Raw genomic sequence first — 25,390 nt, 5'->3', positions numbered from 1 at the left:
TTTGTCAGGAGTAGAATAAGGTGCGTTTATTAATGCATAAATATCACCCTTTCACCAAGAAACCATGTCGAGTATCTTAAGTCGTAGTGATCACCCTTCCATCTGGCAATGCCTGAGTCATTGCCCCGCTTGCAGTCGAATAGGAATTGGTAATCGAGCAAGAAGGCAGGTCGGCGAAAAGATGAGATTCCGCCAAAAACAAAATCCAATTTGTATCCTCGGAACGTTCGATTTCATGGTCACGACGCTGGCTAGGTCCGCTGCAGTTAAAATCATTTGCCCATTGAGACGTAGTGTCGGAGGATTGCGATTGCACAGAATGGAAAAGTGTTGCATAGACATTTTTCCCGTCAGAAAAAAAGTCCTCGTGAATAATCCAGCGAAAAGGTGGCTACATTGCTTTCAGTCGCACAGCCGTCGTTGCCCGCCCGTGCGACAGAGACGGAATGAAAGTGTCAATGGTCGTCAATACACGCGCATCCAAATGTCAGATTCGGCATATACGTACAGGCAATTCGTCGAGAACCGTCACGCACACACTGAAGCGTCGACTGGGTAATTCGACTTTTGCTGTGCCAGGGAGCTAGCAATTTCTGTCTTCAAATATTTCCGATTTTCCGCGTTTTTTGATAGTTCTTGAGTCGCGTTTTGAGTAGAATCGACACGTCGACACCTCCGGAGGACACTTTGCCAGTCATTTCGGCGAGGATCGGCCGGGCGACATGGAAACGTAAAGTTTCCCCCAGGAACACGGTCAAACAACACAATCGCAAGACAAGCGTTTTATATTTGGCCGCAGCGACGAAAAAAGGTAATTGCTGGTCTGTTTTGCGTTTGCATTCCACTCAGGGGGTCTCCCCGCGAGTCCTTATCAAATTAATTTAGAAAATTTTAGTTTTTCTTGCGAAATGTCAAAGTTGCTTTTAAGGTTATGTTTTGGGGCATACAGACCTTATCCAAAGGGTATGGAGTTGGGCATTAATTGTGTATTTGCAGGATGAACGGCGGCGGAGTGGATGGTGGACGTGGCGGACCGCCCGCTGGTCAGCCGGGACACAAAGCTCAGAAGAATTTCAAGCTGCTGTTCGACCCGTACTTGGTAAAGGGCGCAACGAAAGTCTACCGTTTCGATGGGGTCGTCCCCAACGACCCTACGTATCCCACGGTGAATCCAAGGGACCCCCGCAACCCGTTGGCACGCATCCGGCAGAGAGTAGAGCCTCACGTCATCCCCGTTCCAAGGTACTTATCCTCGCATTGGCCTGGAAACTCAGGAAACTTCGAATGCTTGCTGATTTCCCGCTCGTTTTGCAGATTCAAAATTGACCAGAACTACATCGGCGAGCCGCCCGCTATCGAAATAACCATAACAAACATCAATGATAACATTGATAAGCAGTTTCTGTCGGGGATGATGGAGAAGTGCGGGTCGTTCGACGAATTGCATATTTACTATCATCCGGTGACGAACAAGCACTTGGGACTGGCGCGGGTCGTTTTCGAGAGCATCAAGGCGGCGAGGTTGTGCGTGGAGAAGTACAACCAGAAATCTGTGATGGGAAAGGTAATTGTTGATTTGATTCTCCACAGCCGGTCCGGCGGATAAAGCTAAGATTTAACCGGTCATTCGTGGGCCGGTTGTTTATTGATCCAAACAAATGAACGTCGTTGCTAAGGCACAACCGAAACGACCGATTCCTGGCTATTACGGTTGAATGGCTGCAGGTGGGAAGTAGATTCGAAAAGCGAGTGCGATTCGTCAGGGGTACGGGCAGAACGAGTCGATACTTAGCAGGTTGTGTTGGTTGTTTACATCGCGGTTTGACGTTTTTGTTTATTGACAGTTGCGTTGTCACGCGTGTTTGGCTTGTGCGACTTGATGCCAGTTGGAAGTCGTATATCTTTTTGACTTAGTTGGATCTGTACATTTTTAAGGATGTGGAATTGAAAAGAGTTATTTGTATAACAAAACGGGTTGAAAGCAAAATCCTTATTAATGTGGATTTCTTTCGGCCCACGATAGTGTTGGAAACTAACACGCTTCCATTGCTACAGTTTGTGATGTCTCTCGATAGACGAATGTCAGGCAGTTGCCTATGTCGCAAGCGGGAACGATAAAGTGGCTACATGCCTCTCTTTTGTTTGCTATACGAACATATCAGCGTTGATTCACCGTGAAAAGCTCTTGTGATTTCCATCATCTGATTCAGTGTCTAATTTGTCTGTGGTTGGTTATAATTTCCTCGAGAAGTACTATGTATATACTTACTATAAACCACTGTATTGAGCTTAGCGCGTCAACGGCTGAGGGTTCCCGGCAATGTGGTTGAGCTATCACCAGGACTGTCCGAGAAGCTTCTCTTGCACTATTCTACGCCACATGGTTCTAGGGCAACCCATTGATATTTTTGGATAGTGAGCTCTTTTGAATGGCATAACCCACAACGGCGGACCGTTCGCCCTTAATGTGTGACTTATTCTTTACCACTGCCGCCTTCTGATCAACAGGTGAACGGATATTGGGTCTGTATGACAAGAATTGGTTAAAGATTGGAGTTTTTGAGTAGTTGGTTTAATTTACTGGGGGAAGCCGCAGCTCAAAACTTTCAAGCCATTGTTAGGCACATTGTTCTATCCCTGAAGCTCTGACAACCTCATTTTCGTTCACAAGGATTTTCGCCTGCGGCCAAGAGTTCTAATTTCTCTACTCGGCTGCGTGAATCCTTGTAATTTCACCCTTCAGAGTAGACTTGACAATGGATGGCCAGATGCCAAAACTTGGTTTTGGTCCCATCATTGTGGATCCAGACCCTCGGCGAGCCAGTCTGTCAGCCTCCTCACCACCAGCGAGTCATCAGGAATGTTTTGTTCAGTCGGTCAAGTTTCAGCAGCCCCTGATGACAACTCCACACCAACTGGATTGATATGTCGTTGCTACTTAGTGCTGATAATGTCGCCTGACTGCCGGAACAGATTCGAATGGTGCGAACCCTCCATTTTTGTCGCAGACATTTTTCTGCTGCTAATGAAATGGCATATATCTCCGCCTGATCGTCATTTTTCCGTGGGGTCGGGGCAGTTCCATAATTGGTTTCCGCGAGAACACCCCTGCTTCCGTGACTGACTCGTCGGTGAAGATTATCTGTCAAGGAATTTCCAGATAGTCGCATGATCGTATGATTGGCCGCCTTTCATACCCTCCAATGGTATCGAGTCTTTATGCGTCGTTGGCTGTCTTCCGTTTCACCTTCAAGTGAATGGGGGGTTTTATTCTAGATATATTCATCCAATGTATCGGTTTTGGTGAATGTCCCCAGGTCTTACCTACCTTACTTACCAGCACCAGAGCAGTCTGCAGGATTTTTTATAATTGTAGTCGAAATGTATTCCTAAATATTTGACTGTTTTTGCCGGCTGGATTTCCGCTTCTGCTAAGGTGGGTAGCGTTCCAAGTGAACATAGCTAGTCCAGTCTTCCCAGCGTACACCGTGAGTCCATTGCGGAGGCACCAACACTGGATTTCGCGCAGAGTTACATTCAAGCGGTCAAATAATGTATCCTTAAACTTGCCGGTAATTATTACGGTTAGGTCGGCCGCAAATGCTTGCGCTTTGTCCTCTAGGAGCTATAGCAGGGTATCCATTATCAGGAGCCATAACAGAGGAGAGAGAACCCCTCCCTGTGGGCAGTCCCTAAGATATCTTGCCTGGCCGACCAATATGTGGTTTTTTCTCCACTCTAATATCTGAAGGACCCAACTTATTAACAGCTGTTCGATTCCATGGTGTCTTGATGCATCGAAAATTGCCGCGAATGAGGCACCTTCGATGTTCATGATGCGCCTTAGGCGTATTATTTGCCGTCTCCATGTTGCCTATGGCGAATTGATCACTTTCTAGTACTTTTAATAGAAAGGACGTTAGACTGATCGGCCGGAAGCTTTTTGCGTCCGTGTGGGTGGGTGTTTCCCTGGTTTGGGAATAAATATCACCTTCACATCCCGCCATTTAATTGGAATATAAGCGTGTGCTAGGCATGCACGATATATATTCCGAATGTGTAGACCCAGGGCATCCATTCCTTCTATTACTAGCGCAGGGATGATGCCATCCGGACTTGCAGACTTGCATTTATGGAACGAGTTAAATGCCCATTTTACTTTCTCCAATGATACTACTTTGCATGCCAGATTTCAGTCTCTCGGATGAGAGCTGTATGCACTTATCTGTCCCGAGATGAAATTTCAGATGCTGCCTGGGAACTGCTCTGTAACCTCAAATAAACCAGCTTCTGGCTACGTTCTTTAACAAGGATCCGCTTCAGCTTTGAGGTTGCCCCCAAGAGAGTTAGTCTCTTCGCAAAAGCTTCTCCATGATGATCGTTTAGCCGATCTTATTCTCTTATTTAGAGCCTTGTGTGCCTCTTTATAGCGATTCCAGCCAACGACTCAAACCCTCTTGAGCACATGATTGAGGAGCATCCTTGTTGTTCTCTCCTGTTTTGCCAAATCCGAGTTCCACCATGCTGTTTTACTCTTTGGTGTCTTGAGTGGACAGTTTTCTTCCAAAGCTTCTCTCATGCTAGTTGTGATTATCTGAGTTGTCTTTTCAATTCAGTAATGGATTCAATGTGCCTTCCAAGGTCGCTGTTTTCCGTGGATTCCGAAATGGAGTGGTGGATATGGATCTATGCCTATTACGAAATCAATGCGTCTGTGATCCGAGAGTATACTCTCCACTATCCCAACAGAACTGTGATGTCGATAACCTCTCGCCTAACCACGTTGAAAAAAGTGGGTCATTACTCAAATTAGGGATCTGCAGATCGGTTCCTACCTAATACTCCACTAGTCTCGATCCTCTTACATTGATCTTGGAATTCCGCCAGCATATGTGGTGAGCGTTGACATCACATCCTGCTATTACCTCCATTCCTCTACTTTTGACATATTGGATAACTCTGATGAATGTTCCACTAGGAACTTCTTTTGCGTCATAGGGGAAATATGCAGAGCACCATAGTATTATCTCCCTGTTGAGTTTTTATGGTTAGTCTAGCCGATGTGTCATCGTTAATCAAATTAGCATGAAAATCTTTTGAGACTACCATGCAAGAGCGGCGTTGATCACTTCCATTGGCACATAATAGGTTAACATTTTGGAAGTTTAGGCCCCTGACTACCCCACCAGCAACCCACGGTTCTTTTATGAGTTGTTTTTGAGTAACAGTGACAGTTACTGGTGGACTCTCTTTTGGATTTAAAAGTTTTTTCCAGAATTTTATCTCAATGCAGCACTTGACTTTTTACGCCATCATATATCGTTCTGCTAATCGCTTTTAGTTTCTCCGATTGTTGACGTTGTAAGCTGCCTCCCAGTTGTTGAACAATCATGTCCTTATAATCTCTGAAAAAGATGTTCGATTCCCTCGATTTATGAGTAGGTGGAACCTGCAACTCTGTGGGGGCTGCAAGCAACTGCTCCGCAGGCAGATTGACAAGCCCGGCTACTTCGTCTCTTTTGAATGCATGCACGGCCATATATATTCACTTCTGTTTGGAGGATCACTTCCTATTTGTATATTATGGTGAGTAGCCAATGGTCCCAAGAGAGGTGATATTCCACCGTATGTTGTATGATTGTCAAGTCTACTGGATGTGTATGGGCCCTTCATGCTCTCTCAAATATTCTCTGAAGAGTAGTTCGAAATGTCTGCCGTTTGGTCAGAAAGATTCTCCCACTGCCAAACGAAAGCCAGATCACTAAAGCGGACCGTGTTAATCTTGGGAGTTGAAGAACTCTACTCTTGAGTTATGCTCTCGCCCGAAGGCGATGTCGCTAGTGCTAATTGCGATGTGAACGATCTGATTATATATGCATTGTAGATCAGTTGGAACACAACTGACCCTACGGCAATCCTTATTTCGAGCACTGTGTTGCTAGTGACAAGTTGGTTGAAGCTGCAGAAAGCCTGCAGTAAACCTCACTCCCAAAAATAGTGTTTCAGAGCTCATCTTGCCATTCATTCACTTGGCCGCAATAAGTTGCTTCCAGAAAGCATATTTTTTTCTGCATCGCAACTCTCCGTTGGTGCGTAACACTATATTATTGCAATGTTTCCAATCGTACAGTCAATATTCAGTTTATTATCGGTTCCCCGGACATAAGGGAGACACATGGTTCAAGTTTACTTCCGGCAAACTGTGTTCTTCCCTGAGTCTCTTAGTGATATTTGCTATAGCGATACTATTCAAAGAAATATCATACGCCGCTGAAAACTTGTCCTCAAAATCTTTCCTACGCCTACGCTACATTCTGCGAAAGCTCTTTTTGGAACTTGAGTCCACTTTGATATCCATGTAAATTCACTGGTGTTAATTGAGTATAGTCCTCACCAACATGTGAAACAACTCTTCTGGTCTCTCGGACATAAATCCTAGGAATCCGAGACCTTTTCTACAAGGTGTAGGAAGACGATAATCGTTAAGATTCCAAAGAAGGTCACCCGTTTGGAGTGTGACAATTGAAGTGGAATCTACGTACTAACTGCGTCGTAAAGATAACAGCTAAAATAATCTTGGAACACATTAAACAGACTGGCTTCCGCTTCAGTCCCTCCTGCATTGACTTCATCGAACCCCCACGGATCATTTTGGAACAGTGCGCGGAGTTTAAATTTTCGCCTGTCCTGCTCTTCATTGATTTCGAAAGAGCTTTTGACAATGTGAACAGGGAGTAAAATATATCGGGTGTGGTATACACAGGAGTGGCATACCGGAGAAAATAATGGTTATTAGAGCGACATATGATGACGCAAAATATCACGTGCTGCACCGAGGTAAAATCTAAGAGGAATTCGAGTTTCATCGTGAAGTCCGCCAGGGTTCTTCAGTGATAGTGTCTGTTTCATTGAGTCGGATTCAATCTGAAACCGTGTTGCATAAGGCCAGACGAAACTGCTGGCCGACTGACTCAAGAAGCATTGTATAGCTTCGCGACCGCCCATATCGCCGCTCTAGCATACACCACAGACTCGGTTTCTGTAGGGTTCACTTATGATGGCAATTTCCATCTGAGATTCATAAGTGGTCAGTTCAAGTAAGTCCTGAGCGACTCCGCAATGATTGAGGTTTATTTGAATAAACCTCATTTTTTTCATTGTACTCAACGCCTTTCCAAATTCCGGCAATATGCTCATTATCCCTTCCTTCCTTTCTCCTCACACCCCAATGGCTCTTATCATGTTTTTAATAGCTTGGTGCACGTTATGCCTGTTATTGATGAACTCGGACAGCTCAACTATTTTTGCTCCAAGCTGCTTGAAAGGTAGTTCGTCCGGGCCAGGGCTCTGTTCTTCATGAGTCTTGGATGAATTGCTCCTAAATGCACCTCGACTCGTAGCATTTAACGTGCTTTCCTGCGTTTTATTTGCTATCGTCCTTGGCGGGGATCGGAGAATTGAGGCGCTGCTCATGCATAGGTCAATTTCTGGGTTTCGGAGTTTCTCCTGTGGTCGTCCCTCTTGGACCAATGTGGTCGCTGTTGAAACCGTCTTAGTCGGGCAGCGGTCTTCCTCTCCAACTCTAAATTACTTGATGAAACGGTGGTCTAGTTTTCCACCACCGAGGCACTACTGTCGAGGGATATCGACGACCGGAAGCCCGCTTGCTCATCCAAAAGGCGCCGGTACTAGGGTTATGAGCCCTTGTACCATAAGTTTCTTCCTTCTCTCTTCTTCCATGTTGGCTTTATTTTCTGTGTTTAATGAAAGAACTGAATTAGCACCTTTCGAAACTGATAATATTTTTGATACTGGGTGAAACATAAGGGAGTGAGGGCTCGAAATGTGTGCCCCAAAAAGTCGTAACAAGTCTCGTTCTCAGAACCTATCCAAACAACAAATCTAAAAAAAATCACAATGGTGCATCGATACGAAATCTAGGCCTCAAAATACTTTCCTTTCCGATGTCTGCTTAAATAAAGTTAATAGTAGTATATTAACATATTTTCGAAATTTACCCGTCGTGTCGGTAAATGTCAGACAGACAGACAGATGTTATTGTCCCTACTTATAGCTTTGTATGACTTGGATGCTTTTGTGGTTTGTTCAATTCTGTACAGAATTTCTTAAAGTTGTTTCGCGGTGCTTCCCTGATAGCATTTCTATACGTCGTGCATCAACGGGTTTTTGTACCTCACCTAGCCGGTTTGTTTCTCTCGGTTGAATATATTCGGTTCCCTGTTCTCATTCTGGCTAGATTCTTGTCCCACTAGAGTACATCCCTTGATGGCATGACTTGGGGCTGCATAAATGCTTGCAGTTCTTCTCCATTGTCGCGAGTATCCCCCTATTTTTCTACATGCAGCTTCCTATGTTTCGTTATTCGCCTTGAGCTGTAGAAGATCTAGGCAAAGGACATTGCCCTATTCTTGACTAGTTTAGATGTTTCTGCGGTTTATTCAACTCACTCCTTCCTTTCATTCCTTCGCTATGTTGTTGTACGTTATCAGTCTGTTTTTGCACCCCGGCTAGTCTCCGGTTTGTTTCGGCCGGTTAAAGGGTTTTCGGATTGGCAAGGTCATATATATCAAGCATGCCTCCCGTTCCACTTCGTTCCTGATGTCACCGCTAACCTCTAGATGAGCCAAGTTATTGCTAAGGTGCTTTATAAAGGGGTCCAATCTGTTTTCCTGGGTCTTCTTTAAATCTCTTTCATAGCGTGGCGGCAGAATCATTGAATTTTGCTGTGTCACCTACGAAGTTGGCATTATTGTATGCTAGCAAGTTGCCTATCCACTCGACTGAGAAGTGTGGACTCACCAATGTGACCCTCTTCTGATATTTGAAAATCTTTTCTCTTTTACTGCAATTGATCTTAACAGTGTCCTCCCTATACTGACTGACATTGCCATTGACATTTACATTAGCACACTAACGTGTCTGACGCATCTCTTCCTTTTTCCATGTGCTCTAAGGGGAAATTGATAAAGTAGCATTGCAATATTATAAGGATTGCCGCCTTTTTCGACTGATTCCAATGATGATTCCAATGAAGATGCGCAGAATGCTACTGCGATCTTGACTGAAAAGCTCCGCTCACCGGACGCTTCATTTATTGTCCTGCAAAAATTCAAGGCGCCTAGGTAGTTTCACCTCCTGTATATAGTTTTTTCATTGCTGCCTACAAAATCATATAAAGATATTTTGACATTGCAGTTTGTGTCCGCGTCGTTTAGCGTAGATGCGGCCGTACCTTAACTGGTTGCGTGGTCGCTGTTTCCAGAGTTCTTGAATTAAGCGTTGTTGACTTCGTTGATCCTTTATTATTGATAAAATCCACTGAAAAGGGCTTCGTCTCGCTTCTTGTTTGCAGCCGTCTTTTTCCGGAAGCTGCTGTCCAGCTCCAACCGCACGGGTGCAGATTAAAAATCCAGCGATTTTTTGGGAGCCCATTTACGATCGTAAGATCTAAGCATTATATGTAGCACACAACATTTTGCGTGGCCATACGTCACCCTGATAATAGCTATTGGTTTGCCTGGAGTGCACATACTACGTAAAATATTTCGCATGCACTATTTGTTCACGCTGTCGAAAGCCGTCTCGAAGTCAATGAAAAGCAGGTGAAGCGATGATCATAATTCCTAACACAACTCCATAATGATCCAGAGTTTGCTAATATGGTCGGCACAGGAAAATGTGGAACGCAAACCAGTGTCCTCTCTGTCGATCAAACTTCGCATGTCTTCTTTGATTTCTTTGACTTATTTCAAGAACCATGCAAATATCCCTTCAGTTATCGTATTTAATGTGGAAAAATTCCGCAGGGAGACTATGAAGGGCGGCGGCTAAATGGTGGAACTTCTTCGGATGTTATACCATTCGAATCAGCTGCTCATTATAGTAGATGAAAAGTCTATTGTTAATGTCCTGGACAGGATAATCGAAAGGTTTATGAGCACTTGAGAACTCTTCTGTAACACACTATTGTATTGCTATTGTGGCAGCTTCCGGTTCAATGACCGACGTGACAGCGGAACTCCTTATGTCTTGTCGCATGCTACGTTACACCTCCCGTATTTTCCTACGACAACGAATCATCGGCGCATCGCGCTTATCCTTGTCCGGCAGCCGTCGAATGAGCTCTCGTTGCAGTCAACCAGGTCCTGTGACATTGTTCTTGTTTGCAAGAAAATTGGGCATCTTGATTTTTGTTAGGAATTCAAGAAGCTCTGATTTTCTAGCGGATCAGACCAATTAAGCGGAAACTTTAGTCAGTTGCTGCTTTGTTGTCCGGGCAGATACTTTGGCGACAAGCAGGCGAAAGTAAGCAATCATCAGATGATGATCCCTTTCGAGGACCATCTCTTTTGTTACGCGCATTCAAAAACAACTAATTTTTCTTTAAAGTGCAATATGGTCTCATTAGATGTTCGTAGCTGATCAGTCGAAGTCCTGTGCTCAGAGAATATGTCACCGGTGACGAGCCGTTGAGTTACAGAAGTCTATAAACCTTTCATTTCTGTAGTTACAGTCACCAAGGCGATGCTCGGACGAGGTGTTATCCCAATCCACTTTGGCATTCAGATCAACCATAATGTTTCCTTTAGCAAGTCTCTCTTGTACTGCGTGTTGTTGCTAATATGTTGATGACGTTTTGGTAGCAAAGGTCGCCTTTCACGACAAGCAGCGTGTATTTTGAATGTATTCTCAAACCCCAGCTCAATGGATATTGGGAGAAACGCTGAGCTTGCGGAAGCAATGGTGTGAAAATAGATGAAACTCTGTTTCTACCGAAAAAAAGTCGTAATATTGGTCCCCACAATCCTCTAGGTGAGGTTGTGGCTAGTAAATGGAGAGCTATCTGAACTAATGAGAGAGAGGTTGTGGCATCACAGCATTTCTTCATGTGCTCCACCTCGGTTATAGGTGGCACAATTTCTGAAGCGCATGGGAAATAGGCGGATGCCACTAGGTAATCACTAACACCACAATGTACTCGGAGATAAATTTATTTAGTGGTACTATTTGCGATTTACGTTATACGCATGTTCTCCTCTTCGTGGAGGACCTTTCATATATGTATTAACGACTACGTTCGTAAGTTCGTTAAACTTCAGATTGTGAAAATCAGGAGAAATAGGAACAACTAGAAAAGTCAACTTTATTGCTTGTATTTGACTAATTACCATGTTATTATACATAAACAAAAACAAACTTTTTTTCAGGTTTTAAACGTTTTCCTTGATCCATTCGGCGAGAAGTGCAAGCAAAATTTCGACAACTTAACCAAAGAAAAGAAACCACAAGCATCCGTACAGCCGCCAATTAATCAAATTCCTCCGCAATCTCAACCACCTGTGGCTCAAGTAGTTCCACATCCTTCAGCTCACCTTTCACTTGGAGCTGCTTCAGTAAGTGGTATATATCGTAACGAAACTGTAAAAGCAGAATATCATCATTTGGAATATACTTCGGACGGCGTCACAGATATTCTCACAGCGTCGACATCAAGCGCAGCGACATATTACCATGATCGTGAACGTGAATATGATAGATATGCTTCGTCACACAGTAGAGAGCGATATGAGGATGATAGAGGTCGGGATCGTGATCGTCTTCGCGAGAAAGACCACGATCGTTACTATGATAAAAAAGACAGTAGACGGTGGGAGAAGGAACGAAAACATCATCATTATCATCATAAAAGTGAAAGAGAAAGAGAGAGAAAAGGTCACAGTCGAGAGTTGGATGGCGACCGATGGGACAGTCACAGAGATCGTGAAAGGAAAGATAAAGATCGATATTATGATCGAAAAGATCGAGACCGTGATCGTGACAGAGACAGAGAGCGGGAAAACTCCAAATATGGTCGTTCATCATATGGATCGTCGAAAGATAGAGAATATTCCGAGAGAGAATTCGCGGAACGAGATTACGCTGGTAGAGATTATGGTCGAGAATGGGAATATTCGAAATTCGCTGAAAAAGGATACAAGAACAACCATGTCTATGGAAGTGTTTATTCACCAGCAGTGGTACCTTCCCCTGCTAACCCTTATGCAGTGGCTCCACCGCTGCCTCCTGATCCCAGTGTAGTAACGTACAGCTTCCAGCATCCGCCTTTGCCCGTACAATCAGCTTGGCCCACTTCGATGGCATGGAGTGGCGAAGCAGCTCCAATTCCGCCTACAGCCACCGTTCCTTTACCGATTAGTTCTGCGCAAGAGTCGTGGGATGATGTCCAACATAATTGGGGTGAGGCTAAACCACCTTTACCCAATCATGAACCTCCGAAATCTGCAAATAGTCATAGTTGGGATGATGTTAAACCTCCTCCTCCTCGAAATCATTCACCAGCTGGCGACGAAACCCCTAATTGGGATGATGACCTAGACAATTCAAAGCCCACAATCACCCCTAGTAAAATATCGTCTCCAATCGAAATAGAGAAAAAAGACAAAGTCGTAGCGGCTTCTTCTCCTCCTAAAAACGAAGACGAACATTCAAATGTGGATTTGGATACGAGAATTGCAATGATGTTCAAGGAAAAATCGTTCGGAACGGCGCCACCATTTCTCCAACTTGAAAGCAGTGATTCTGAAAATGAAGGGACTAATAAAAAGGCGGAAGAAGAGGATACGAAACGGGGTATAGAAAACGCTTCACAAGCTGGATCGACACCTCCGTACAAGAATTCCACAGAAACAGATCCGCATTCGAGGCGGAAACAATCGAAGATTAAGAAGAAGGAGAAGAAGAAATCGAATGGTGATGACGGTGCCAGCGATATATCCTCTAGTGAAGATGAAATCCTTCTCTCGAAAGGTTCATACAGTCCGTCTCGGCCTGCCCATGGAATCAAAAAGGACGAAGACAAAATGTCCTTATCTAGTCTTTCTTCGAGTGACGCTAAAGTGCACGTTGATGAGAGGCAGGGACCCCTTGCACCTTTTCCGCCTGGATCGAAGGAGCATTCACTCATGTCTAGTTATATTTATCCGCCAGGAGCACAACCCTACTACTATGGAAGCTATGACCCTTACCAAACTTCGCATTACCTAACCCATCCCAACTATATGCCCGCCTATATTCCTGGTTTTCAACATTTGATGCCGCAACAGATGGAGGGAAGTCAATATCCTTCATCGCACAATCAGTACAGCGGACCTGCCAAATCACGAAACGATTACATATTTGATAGCCTCGTGAAAGGTACGGATCCCTATGTGGCAACTATCAAAGAAGTGGTGAAACGTTTCACGGAGGAATTGAAGCAAATCCTGAAAAGAGATTTCAACAAGAAAATGATCGAGAACACAGCATATAAAAAGTTTGAAGCGTGGTGGGATGAGCAAGAGCGCAATAAAAACAATAAAGAGAGTCTCTCTAACGACACGACGACTCAAACTTCCGTGAGTGTAAAGGTTGATAAGGCCCCCGATATCAACCAGCTCATAAATAGCAATCGTGATAATTTAGATTTTAGTGGGTATTCGGGATTGGGACTGAGGGCATCAATCCCGAAGCTTCCTTCTTTCAGACGAATACGAAAACAGCCGACCCCTGTCAGGCAGGATGAAGAAGATTCTCAGAAGCAGCTTAGCGATCAAGAGGACATGGTGCAAGCTTCAGATTCTGAGAAGGAGGATGATAATGCAATGAAGGGCAAGATAATTTACACTCGCCCCACTGAAGCAGAGAATGTACCAAGAAAACGCAAGGGCAGTACGTCAAGCTTCTTTACAACGTCCAGTGAAGAGGAGGAAGAATCCAGTGATTCTGAAATCGCTTCCGACACAAGTTCCATATCCGACGATGAGCTTGAAATCCGAAAAGTGCACCGTAAAGAAGGCAGAGAAAAGAAAATTTACTCAGATTCAGACAGCGGTAATGAGAATTCGTTCGCCCAAAATCATGCTGCCAAGCCGAAAATTTATTCAGATTCAGATTCGGATGACGATAAACCAGGAAAGGCTAAGAACTCCGAAAATAAGCTTCTAGGATCTCCAGAATTCGATGAGATTAGCAAAGATGGGTCGTTTAGCCCGATTTCGAAACCGCCGCCAACCCCCGGGCGTGAATCTCCATCAACGACTACCGATGATGCCGCGGCTCCGAAGAAATCTATTTTCGAATATGATAGAATCTACAGCGATTCGGAAGAAGAGCGAGAGTACCAGGAGAGGCGGCGAAGAAATACTGAGTACATGGAGCAGATCGAACGTGAATTCCAAGAAGAGCAAGCAAGAAGGCAACGAGAAGAAGAGCAAGAAAATAAACCTAAGGATTCACTGACGCTTTCACTCAAAGAAGGAGGTTTGCCTAGTCCTGACATTCCACTCACACCAGACATCACGAAGATCCCTCCGACTCCTGGCGCGAAATTAGGTCTATCAATTCCGAGTAGCCCATTCGATATCATTCCGCCAAAGGAAAAAGAAAAGGAGAAGCCACCGCGTACCAAGAAGCTTACAAAAACAAGGAACACCGAACCGATATCCAAGAAAGCTGCTGCTGCGAAAGCACAAGATAAAAACAAAGGAAAGAGCAAAGAGAAAGATAATAGGGAAATTAATGGAATTTCACGAACATGTCTTGAAATGGATATTCTTGATGAAGAAGCGTCGAAAGCATCCCCGGCTTCATCCGATGGAGGGTCGAGTCAAGCAAGTCAAGTCGCTCTTGAGCATTGCTATTCTCTACCACCAACAGCTTCGCCGCCTCCTGAACCTTTCAATAATTCTGATGCAACTACACAGAAACTAGGAGCAGATCTTCTTGCCCATGATCACGGATATACCACTTCTCAGACGGTTTCCGCAGTTCCTGCTGTAGTTGAGCCACCACCGCCAGCTCCTGCTCCTACTACCACGAAAGCTAGTCGGGCGAAGAAGGAAACCAGCAAGGCTAGTAAAAAGAAGGAGGAGGAAAAACCGAAGAAGGCGGAAAAGAAGAAACGTGAGCCATCACCTGTTCCTATTGAAGAGATCAAGCGGAAGTTCGTTCCAACTGAAAATTATAAACCTCGTGATGTGCGCGGCGAGATGATGATGCTCTACGAGTTTCTCACGAAAGGTATTGACACTGAAGATATTGAGTATCTGAAGCGAAGCTATGAGTATCTTCTACAGGATGATGCCAACAGGTATGTTAATTTGCTTGAAAATTGTTCTTTTTGTTGTAAATGTAAGCTAACTATGTTTGTTTGATTTCTTTACAGTTATTGGTTGAATGCGACTCATTGGGTTGATCATTGTCAAACAGATCGTACGTATTTGCCTCCGCCACCACTGAAGAAGCGTAAAAAGGACGAAGAAGTGCATCGTCATACAACAGGCAGTGCCCGTACTGAAGGCTTCTACAAAGTTGATGTGAAGGAAAAGGCAAAACATAAATATCATCACGCGAAGACCTACGAGACCGAACGATCGCGACAGGAAGCAGAGGATCAAGGCTTAGCGAAAGCCGTTACTAAAATGCAGGGAATATCTCGCGAGGCGAGATCAAATCAACGGCGTTTGTTGACTGCCTTTAGTTTAATAGCCGAATCCGATTTGTTGAAATTCAATCAGCTGAAGTTCCGCAAGAAGAATTTGAAATTTGCCAAATCGGCCATTCACGACTGGGGATTATTTGCAATGGAACCGATTGCTGCCGACGAAATGGTTATTGAATACGTGGGACAGATGATTCGTCCTGTTGTTGCTGATCTCAGGGAAGCCAAATATGAAGCGATCGGTATAGGCAGTTCGTATTTGTTCAGGATCGATATGGAAAGTATCATTGATGCGACGAAATGTGGAAACTTGGCGAGATTTATAAATCATAGTTGTAATGTAAGTATTTCTTTGCTGACAGAATTTACATTTAGTTTTACAAAAAATGGTTATGTTTTGCGTGTGAAAACTTTCGACATTTATCGACGACAGTCCGGAATACACATTAGATTCTGCAATCGAAAATATGCCAATTTATTGACGGGACAGGGGATCCCAGGACATCAAGCGAAGCCCTGAGGGATGACAAGATTATAAGAACTACAATCACTTTTTTGAGACGCCAAGTTTCTTTGATTTGCTAGTGGCTCATAGTTCACGTTCTCCACGTATTTCCGTTCAATGTTGCTATTATGGGGGATAGCAACATCCATAATATACGCGGAGCGACCCGTCTTGCCAACTAACTGCACGTCAGGCTCGTTGTGTGGTATGTGGCGATCAGTTAGAACTTGTCGGTCCCAATACATGCTGTAGCAGAACTATCAAATACCGTTTGCGGCTGATGCCGGTAAACCGGACATATTCCCGTGATTTGCCCATGCTTGTATGCAAGGTTTTCGTGGCTCATCTTACATACAGCAGTGCCTGTTTTTGTACTGCACTGGCGCCATTCTAGTGCAGCCTGAAATGAGATGGCCCAATGGGTGCAACGCCGAACCATACATTCTGCATTGGTCGTTCTCCACCCGCTCTTTCACTATGAGTTTTTTGTAAGCTCGGGTGGCGACCGCGCCATCCTGAATGGAACACATGAATCCCTCCGTCTCAGCAAAGAGCTTTCCAGCACACAGTCATCTGTTCGACAAATGGCTGCAAAGATAATTTACGTGTTTACCGTGCATTGCTTTCAACTTCCATTCATCGCTCCGCTCTTGGTCCGACTTCACCCCACTCAGAGGATTGAAAGATCGATCTTTCAAGTTAAATGAAGTCAGCCCAAAGTCTGCCTTACAAACAACTGCATGCAAGGGACTCGCCTGCTTTTTGCTGCCTGTTTAGTATGTTTGCAAGGCTATTGAAAGCTTTTAAAATTTGGTTTAGCAAGCTTTAATAGTCGGTGACTAGCTAACCTCTTAGATGGTTAAAAACAGGCATAACTACTAAAATGGGAAAGGGGAACGTTTGGGTTGCGGAACAAATGATTATAGATTTAGGGCGTGATTTATCCTGGCCCTGGTGATCAAGGCTGTCGCATAGAATGAACTTTGAGCTCTGACATGCTTCATCCTCTTTTAATATATTATCTGATTCAAAATGTACGTTAATAAAAGGATATTTCGTATAGCTCTAAGCCCGGTTAAGAAATGAAGCAGTCGCTGTAGTCTGAACGGCAGAAAAATATCCAGGAATATCAATTTGTTGGCGAGCATCACAGAGATTCTTAAATAAATGGTTTTATGAAGCGTTATTCAGGACTCGAATATTGCAGGATTTTTTAGTTCAAAGTGGATTACTCATATCATAGGCGACACAACAGCGCTTTCATCGATACGGCTAACGATAACGTTAAAAACAGTTGGCAAGCAGAATGCCTATATCGCCTGCGGCTACGATGAACTTCTTGCAAATTCCACCGCGTTGTCATTGCTGCCACACTGTTCGAGCACAGTACCTGTCATAAGGTCAGTTGGGTTTGAATTGACCGACGCTGTACAAGCAATCAGATCGACCACTTCGCGATCAGCAGTAGATTTCGGAGTTGTCTTCTGGATGTGCGTAACAAGAGGGGCGCTGACATCGGTATCGAAAGGGATCACCATCTGGTCGCTTGCGTTCGTTTGCGTGTTGCGCCCGCCACTTCTCTTGGGGAGCTGTGACCTCTTAAGTCCAACATCGACCGCTTGTACGACCCAGCTGTCGCTCGACAGTGAGAGTTTCATAGATTCCTGATCCACTGCAATGAGAATCTTTGCCTCCTTGTAAGGCTCTACAGAGAGAATCATTAATAATTCGCTAACATTTCTAATTTGGGCCAACTGGATAGCTTTATGGCTGCTCATGAGTTCCACAGTGAACATTTTCATTGCGAAAAAGAGTTGTTCTGAAACTGTGGAGAAGGGAATAGAACTTCATTAAATACTGATATTGATATTTTTGAGAGATGCGTTTTGTACCATTGAGGTTTTGGGGTTTTTCACTTTAGTCGTATAGACTAATTTGTTGTTACTAGTGTCTTCCTAATGATCCTGATCAGCAATTTATTGGCAAGTGCAAAAATAACGTGTACAAGGGTGGGATCTAGGTAAATCTAAGTATTTTCTAAGTTTCTGTAAAAGAGCTGATTCTATTGTACTATAAGGTCGACAATGGATGACGCCGTGCATTTAATGATAGGTCTAACAATAATTCTAATGTGTAATTGTGAGCTTATAGTGTGCAGCCAACTATATTCAATCATCTTGTTATAATTCTAGCTGCAGCTTAATTTTGCTCATAGACTCCTCCTCATTCCGGTGTTTAATGTAATAGTTCTTCTTAGTAAGGCGCACTTGGCTGAATGTTTTATGTATTGATACTTTAGTTTTAGGTTCAAAAATTTTCCTATTCCTTGTCAATGAAATAAATACGTGATTTCTTTATATTAATGAGTCTAAAAGATTGTGGGCCTGGAAGATTTTGACAAGTTGGCTCACTCTGATGTGGAAGGTAGTCGTGCACAAATTAAACACTATTCTAGGATTTTTGGTTTCTTAGATAACTTCACTGTTGCGGTATCTGCTTACAAGCCTGCTCGATGGCTAACTACATTGTTATAAATAATCGCTGCCACACGCTCGCTTTGAATCCACGATGATGGGTGGATGAGAAGCTGTGCCACGTTCATTTTGGGCCACAGAAGTTTCAATAGGGTGGTGAGAGCAACGATTAACAATTCGAAGTCTTTGATGAGAAATTAGTAGGTAGTATTTGAATGGCGCTTTGACGTCGTGGGAAAATTTATTAGAGATGAGATCGAGCAAAACGAGTATCAGATGGGATGGCGCCGACAGTAGAGAGAGTATTTACTGGCCATACTGCATACGAAATCCGTATTCGTCGTCAATGAATGCATGTCAGTACAAATATGGGTTTCGTAGTCAAGTCCGTGGATAAGGTCTTGATCTGTTTACATTTGTTTTCTATTTCCATTGCGTTGATGGGGATAGCGACCTGATTGTATTTAACGCCTGTTGGGTAGGTAATCATTTTCGACACTTCCATACCTTAGGAGCTAAGCATCGTCATGTCGTCTTTCTTCACTACACAATTTCTACGCGGTTTGCATGCCATTTTATTCGATATCTGGAACGAATAAGCCATTGTTTTGTGGTGGTTACATGTAAACGGTGTAGAAATGCTACTGTCGTGGTTTAAGCGCCAACTTGTCAATCTGACGCTGTTATTGTGCGCCAGTTATATCGACATTCTCCGTATCAGGTCGATCGAATGGAGTCGTCTATCTGAACGATATACTTACAGTTATAATAGTGGCATCCGCTTTTATTGAACGGGCATCGCGATCCTTTGCGAATTTTTGTTTTACAGCCGCCACATTGCAGGTCGTCAAGGGAACTGTTCTTGCTGCGTTACGTGTCCTCACGCTGTTTATGTGTCTAGTGAGCATTTGACAGAGCATGCTGGTTTCTACTCTGGATCCTCCTGCATTGACCACAACAACACCCTAAGGATGATTCTGGAAATGTATGAAGACTTTGGATTTTCAATTCACCTGCTCTTCGTCGATTTCGGAAAGATTTTCAACAGCGTGAACAGGAAGTGTATGTGGCGTGCATTCTGAAGAAGCTAATAGCTATTATGAAAACGACATATGATGGCGTAAAATGTTATGTGCTGCACCGAGGTAAAATCTTAGAGGAATTAGAGGTATAAAACGGAGGCCGCCAGGGTAGTATCTTGCCGCCAATATTACTTCTTCTTGGATGAAGTTCTTTATGCTGCTTTGTGCGGATGGCGTTCAGGGCTTCAGTTGACCACAGCATCTGTTGGCTTTCTTACCGGGTCATGGACCTTGACCAAAAGGCTGAGGATTTGGTTGTGATATCGTTCACATATACATGCAAGGTCTGACCAAAAAGTTCCGGGACTTTTCAAATTGCGCCTTCACGTTAACTTTGACAGCTAGTTTTTCCTGTTTTTTGTTGCTCTAGTTTTCTCCAAACCGATTGCCCAGGTGTTTTAGTGAACTTTCTGTTTTCCGTGTTCCGCGTTTTTTATCATGGAAGTGAAATTTTACGTTAAATTGGGCAATTCGTTCACGGATGAGTCCTTCACGATCTCAAGAGTGCTTTAAATGGTTCAGAACATCAACGGAAGATGATCCTCGTTCAGAAACGCTTTTGACTTCAATCGATGGCTTTCATGTGACTAAAGTGAATGCCCTTGTGCGTTCCAATCGTCGACTCGAGAGACGTTCTAATCGACGCCTCGAGAGATGAGAGAGGAGTGCGAAATTTCATTTGGGTCACATCAGGAGATTTTGATTCAAAAAATTGAGTTGAGAAGGGTTCCAGCCAAGTTCATTCCATGAGTGATGACAGAAGATTAAAAAGCGCATCGCTTGGAGGTTTGTCAGGAGCTCTTGGAAATGCTCAATGCTGCTTCTTGAAAATCATCATAACATGTGACGAGTCTTGGATATATGGCTACGACGTGCAAACCAAGGTGCAGTAGCCCCAGGGGAAGTCAAAAAATTCACCAAGACCCAAAAAGCTCGCCAGGTGAGATCAACCGTTAAAGTGATGCTGATTGTTTTCTTCGATTCGAAGGGTGTCATCCATCATGAATTCCTCTCACAAGGTGAGGCAATCAATCGTTATCGATGCCTCCAAACCCTGAGAACTTTACGCAGGGGCAACAGACGAGTGGTTTTTCCACCATGATAACGCGCCTTGTCACACCGCGCTCTTCGTTTGCGAGTATTTTGCCAAAAACTTGATAACAAACCTTCCCCGTCAACTCTATTCTCCTGACCTGGCTCCGTGTGACTTATGGCTTTTCCCAATGACAGGAGAGCTGTTTCAGACGATAGAGGAGATCAAGGAAAAAACGCTGGAACAGCAGAACAGCATCCATTAAACATAGTTTTCCAGATGCATGAGACAGTGGAAGCACCGGTGGGAGAAGTGTTTTCGCTCCCAGGGTAGTATTTTGAAGGGGATAAATTAGAACAATTGTAAATATTTGTAATAAAGAGTAATTGAGAAAGTCCTGGAACTGTTGTTCAGAACTCGTATAACTACTATTTGTGCCCTAATTTCCTCAGTGCTAATTGAAAGTGGTCGAATACGAACCAACGAAACAGCATTTACCGGGAAGTGTTACTACACTTTTTTAACATAAAGAAAAATACAACCGGAAATCATCGTTTACCTCTTGTTTATGCTGAATAGTGGCAATTTCGACCTGAAGAATGAAAAACGTCCGGGACAGTCGAAAGAGTTCGATGATTGGAGGATTGTCTTGGTTAAGCCTCGAGAAAAATTGGCAGTGTCATTGGATGGAAGGTTTTTTTTGTGTCGTATTGCTACTGACAAGTTAGATACATCGTTAACAAAGCCAAGTTACTTGAAGCTCATACTCTGCATTTCGTGGGATCACGAGAGCGTGGTGCAATTGATAGGTCTGAATCAAGCCTTACTGAAGGACGACCATAATACGAACCAAGACACAATAAAGTTATCCTCCAATATGATAATGCTCGATCGCATGCTTCAAGATCAGTCAAAATATATTTGAAAAGATTAAAATGGGTAGTCCTATCCCATCTGTTTCGATCGATAGCGCGTGGCTTATCTGTACATGGACCAAAGTTCGTGTCGATCATCCATCTTCTTTCATAGCCAGGATCCTAGGGCCAAATGGATAATGGCTCCAACTTAGTGTTTGGATTTTCTGGGATGAATTCAGTCAAAGTTTTTGGATCGCTTCTTGATGAAAATGGACGTTGACAGGCGAATCTGGTCTGATCAAAATAAAACCGGTTATATTAGCCAGAAAAGTTATAGTTACGGAATAGAATTTATTATCTCATCCGCAAAATATCGATATGAATTCAGTAGGGAAAGGAATCGCAATTTCAAAGCAGTACTGCAATGGATTTTTGTATCGATTCTATGAGAAATTAAAGGAGATGTGGTCCCCTTTTGGGAACGGGGAAATTACGGCCCCACAACAACACGTCAACTTTCCAAACAATTCAAAATCAAATCTCGTTAACTGCCCTAGAACTGTTGACGCTCGGTCTTGTGGATCTCCTTTCCTTCGACTTCTTTTCTTTCTTCTAAACTAAAAATGGGAGAAGTAAGGAGGTATTTTTTAGAGCGACGGACGCAGAGACTTTGAAGATAGTGGATGCAGAAGATTACTTTGCCGAATGAAAAATAAATGAGAGAACAGATATAGACATATGTGTTTACAATTTCCATCGAAATTTCTATTGTGAGATAAAGAACCTGCTGAACCTTTAATAATCCTTATTGCTGCCTAGTTCAAACCTGCAAGATATTCTGCATACTGCAATTACTTAAATAATGAAAGAATGCATGATGAGAAGAAAACCCATACAAAATCTCTATCAATATCTGGTAGTAATGACAATTTGCAAAAAGCATGTAAATAGGAAGCTTTTAAAACAAAATGTTATTATTATTCTGTTAAGGGAAAGTCGCACCGCGATTATTGTGCTCCTTTTGCTGCTTGTAGTGTATTTATTGATCATAATATCTAAAGCAAGCCTATAACCGTCAGGAACTTTAGTATATTCCCTACTTCCAGACCTTTCAATTTTGCATCTGTTATTAAGTGTTCTCCCAGATGTCTCGACCTACTTTGCACAAGTGCTAGCTTCCCTAGGTGATAGTTCAGGCGACAGTGACCAATGAGGATTCCCACTATGATTCGGAGGTTATTTTTATGAGGTTTAAGCAATCCTTTGTGCGCTGGGTTCGTATCCCCCAATAAGCACCCTGGGCTGCTCCATCTCTGTTAGGCCCGCCCAGTATAGTTCCCTCAACTGTTCCTCTTCATTTCTTAGAATCATAGCCATGAAACCGTTTCCGATTCCACAGAAGGGTTCTGGCCCGTGTAAAGGCGTCCCTGCTCCTTTTTTGGCTAGTTTTGCCTCGTTGCCTTCCAACCCAGCATGGCCTGGAACCCAAAGTATCCAGACCTTGTTGGACGAGCCGAGTGTATTCAGTCTCTCAAGGCATTCCCATACCCGATTAGAGTTCACCTGATTGGACCGAAGTGCCTTGATCGCTGCTTGGCTATCGGTGAGAATAGCTATGTTCTGCCCCCTGTAGTTCCTTTGCAGATTAAAGGAGGCACATTTGTCTATGGTGTATATTTCCGCCTGGAATATGCTAGTGTACCTGCCCATTGGCTCAAAGTATATTTTCCTTGGACCAATGACACTGGCACCCGCTCCCTCTCCTGTGAGAGATCCGTCAAGTAATCAGTTGCTGGTTGAAGCCGCATGTCGCTGCCACGCTCTCCCAGTTTGCCTTCTTACTCTAACGTGTTTCAAACTTCTTATCGAAACTTCGTTGTCATGTTATCCCTTGGCAGCAGTAATTCGGGATACCGCCTCATTGATCCTCCCGGGCATCCTGAATATTGCCCACTTTGCCTGCATCTGTATGTGCAGATCAAGGGGGGTTAATCCCAGAAGGACCTCCATTAATGCCGTTAGGCATGTCCTCATTGCCCCACTGATACACACGCAATCCAGTCTTTGGAGCTTATGTAATTCCCTGGCTTGTGGCATCCCGTAGTACCTCTGTCAGCTGATACAATTGTTGGTTTCAGTTGACCGTCCTGCTCGGCAAGCGTGTTGACAGTGATGTAGGGGATTACGCTTTAGAACGTTAGTTCTAATATAGTTGTCTATGACTTTCCCCACCGTTTTGAGTATGAACGAGGTTAGACAAATTGGTCCAAAAGATTTAGGGTGAAAAGGATCCTTTCTTCCTGCTTTCAGAATAAAGACCACTTTTGCCCGTCAAACAAACAAAATGTTGGTCGATCACTTTGTTCTTTTATGTATTTTTGAGGGTTGTCTTTGAAGAAATGGAGCATATTAGCAGAGGTCAGCGAAACCTTTCCTTCCACGATGGTGTTTATAGTACTATTGTTTATAGTTTCTCCAAATTACCAACGAAAACGAAACTAATCAAAATTCATTTATTTTCCAGCCCAACTGCTATGCAAAAGTTATTACGATAGAATCTGAGAAAAAGATTGTCATTTACTCAAAACAAGCAATCGGAGTGAACGAAGAAATCACCTACGATTACAAATTCCCTCTGGAAGATGAGAAGATACCGTGCCTGTGTGGTGCGCAGGGTTGTCGTGGAACACTCAACTAAACTGATATTTTCTCCGTCAGAGTCCAACAATTGCATTGTTATGTTAGAATGGAAACAAGTGTTTGAAAAGTATCTGAGAAAAAGTTAATTTTGCAATATTTAGTTAATATTATTCACCTGTGTTGACCCACATTGACCTTCATTCAGTTTCATCCTTTCTTCAATTCACATCTATGTACATTACGTCCTTAGATATAGTACATTTTTCTATTTATTGGATTGTAATAGTGTTTAAAACAATAATGAAAACAATAGTTGAAATAGCGGAGTTTCATTTTGGAATTGTCTCTGAAAAGGCGAACCAGATACGTAGTTCGTTTTTACGTGCTAGCAATAATCACAACTAGCCAACAACAATAATTAAAGTGGATTTCAATCGGCCGTGATCTGTGTTAGACATTTGTTAATCAGTTCATAAATGGTTACAAGCTGTTAAGGTCTCATTTTGTATTAAGTACGAGGGAATCTTCTAGATTTTATTTGAATGAACTTCGCTCGTGAAGCGCGCCATAGTCAAGTAACATAGAAATGTAAAAGTAAGAGAACGCCAGCACTGTTGTTTTGCTCATAATTTAGCAAAAAAACGGTTTTCCAGAGAGCATAATTTTACCACACTTTAACGGCACATATTAGAGATAAAGCTACTCTTAACATTGTATTGTTAACTATGGTTAAGGACACTACGAAACGCTGAACAAATTAGTCGTAATAGAAAGCCAAATATGGAGGTGAATCAGCTCTTTGAGAGATTCTTACAGATGTTGAAAACGATGGGTTTGCAGATCTTCAATATCAGATTTCTGGTATTGTATCACGTTTGCGTTTTTCCTGGAAACTGAGATTGTTAGGGATGCCTCTAGTTCACAAGTTTCTCGCTTTCTTCACCCCAACTAATTTATTTGTTAGAAATGTTGCCATTGTAATAAGTTTGTTGTGGAATTCTGGTAATGTTTCGAACTGTATGAGGGCGGTTACCTAAAATTTACGTCTATAGTGCGCAACATGAATAGGGAGTCGATATGTTAGTTTGTGAGCAATATAAGCCTCTGTGGTAAGATTTCAATAAGAAGAGCGAAGAAAGTCTCTAGTTGTTCGTTGACGAAACATTTGTATATTTTTCTTGTAATTATAAGTGACAACTATTAAGTAATATGTAATATATTAATATGTAAGGCTTGCTAATAAAATACAGTAATTTACAAATTAGTTCTGGAGTTTTCTTTTTTTCTAGTTTATTGGTAA

General features: G+C 43.1%; 1 protein-coding gene across 1 annotated transcript; it reads left to right on the top strand.

Moving 5' to 3' along the window:
- Positions 1 to 168: 168 nt before the first annotated feature.
- LOC119658681 (histone-lysine N-methyltransferase SETD1) lies at positions 169 to 24,409 on the top strand. Its single transcript, XM_038066245.1, has 6 exons — positions 169 to 810; positions 995 to 1,242; positions 1,315 to 1,564; positions 11,229 to 15,148; positions 15,224 to 15,839; positions 23,975 to 24,409. Exons 2-6 carry the CDS (start codon positions 998 to 1,000, stop codon positions 24,146 to 24,148), a joined length of 5,205 nt encoding a protein of 1,734 aa, XP_037922173.1. The 5' UTR covers positions 169 to 810; positions 995 to 997; the 3' UTR covers positions 24,149 to 24,409.
- The last annotated feature ends 981 nt before the right edge of the window (positions 24,410 to 25,390 follow it).

This window comes from Hermetia illucens, chromosome 6 (assembly GCF_905115235.1).
Source record: "Hermetia illucens chromosome 6, iHerIll2.2.curated.20191125, whole genome shotgun sequence".
NCBI classification, from domain to species: domain Eukaryota; kingdom Metazoa; phylum Arthropoda; class Insecta; order Diptera; family Stratiomyidae; genus Hermetia; species Hermetia illucens.
This window is presented reverse-complemented; position numbering and strand designations above follow the sequence as displayed.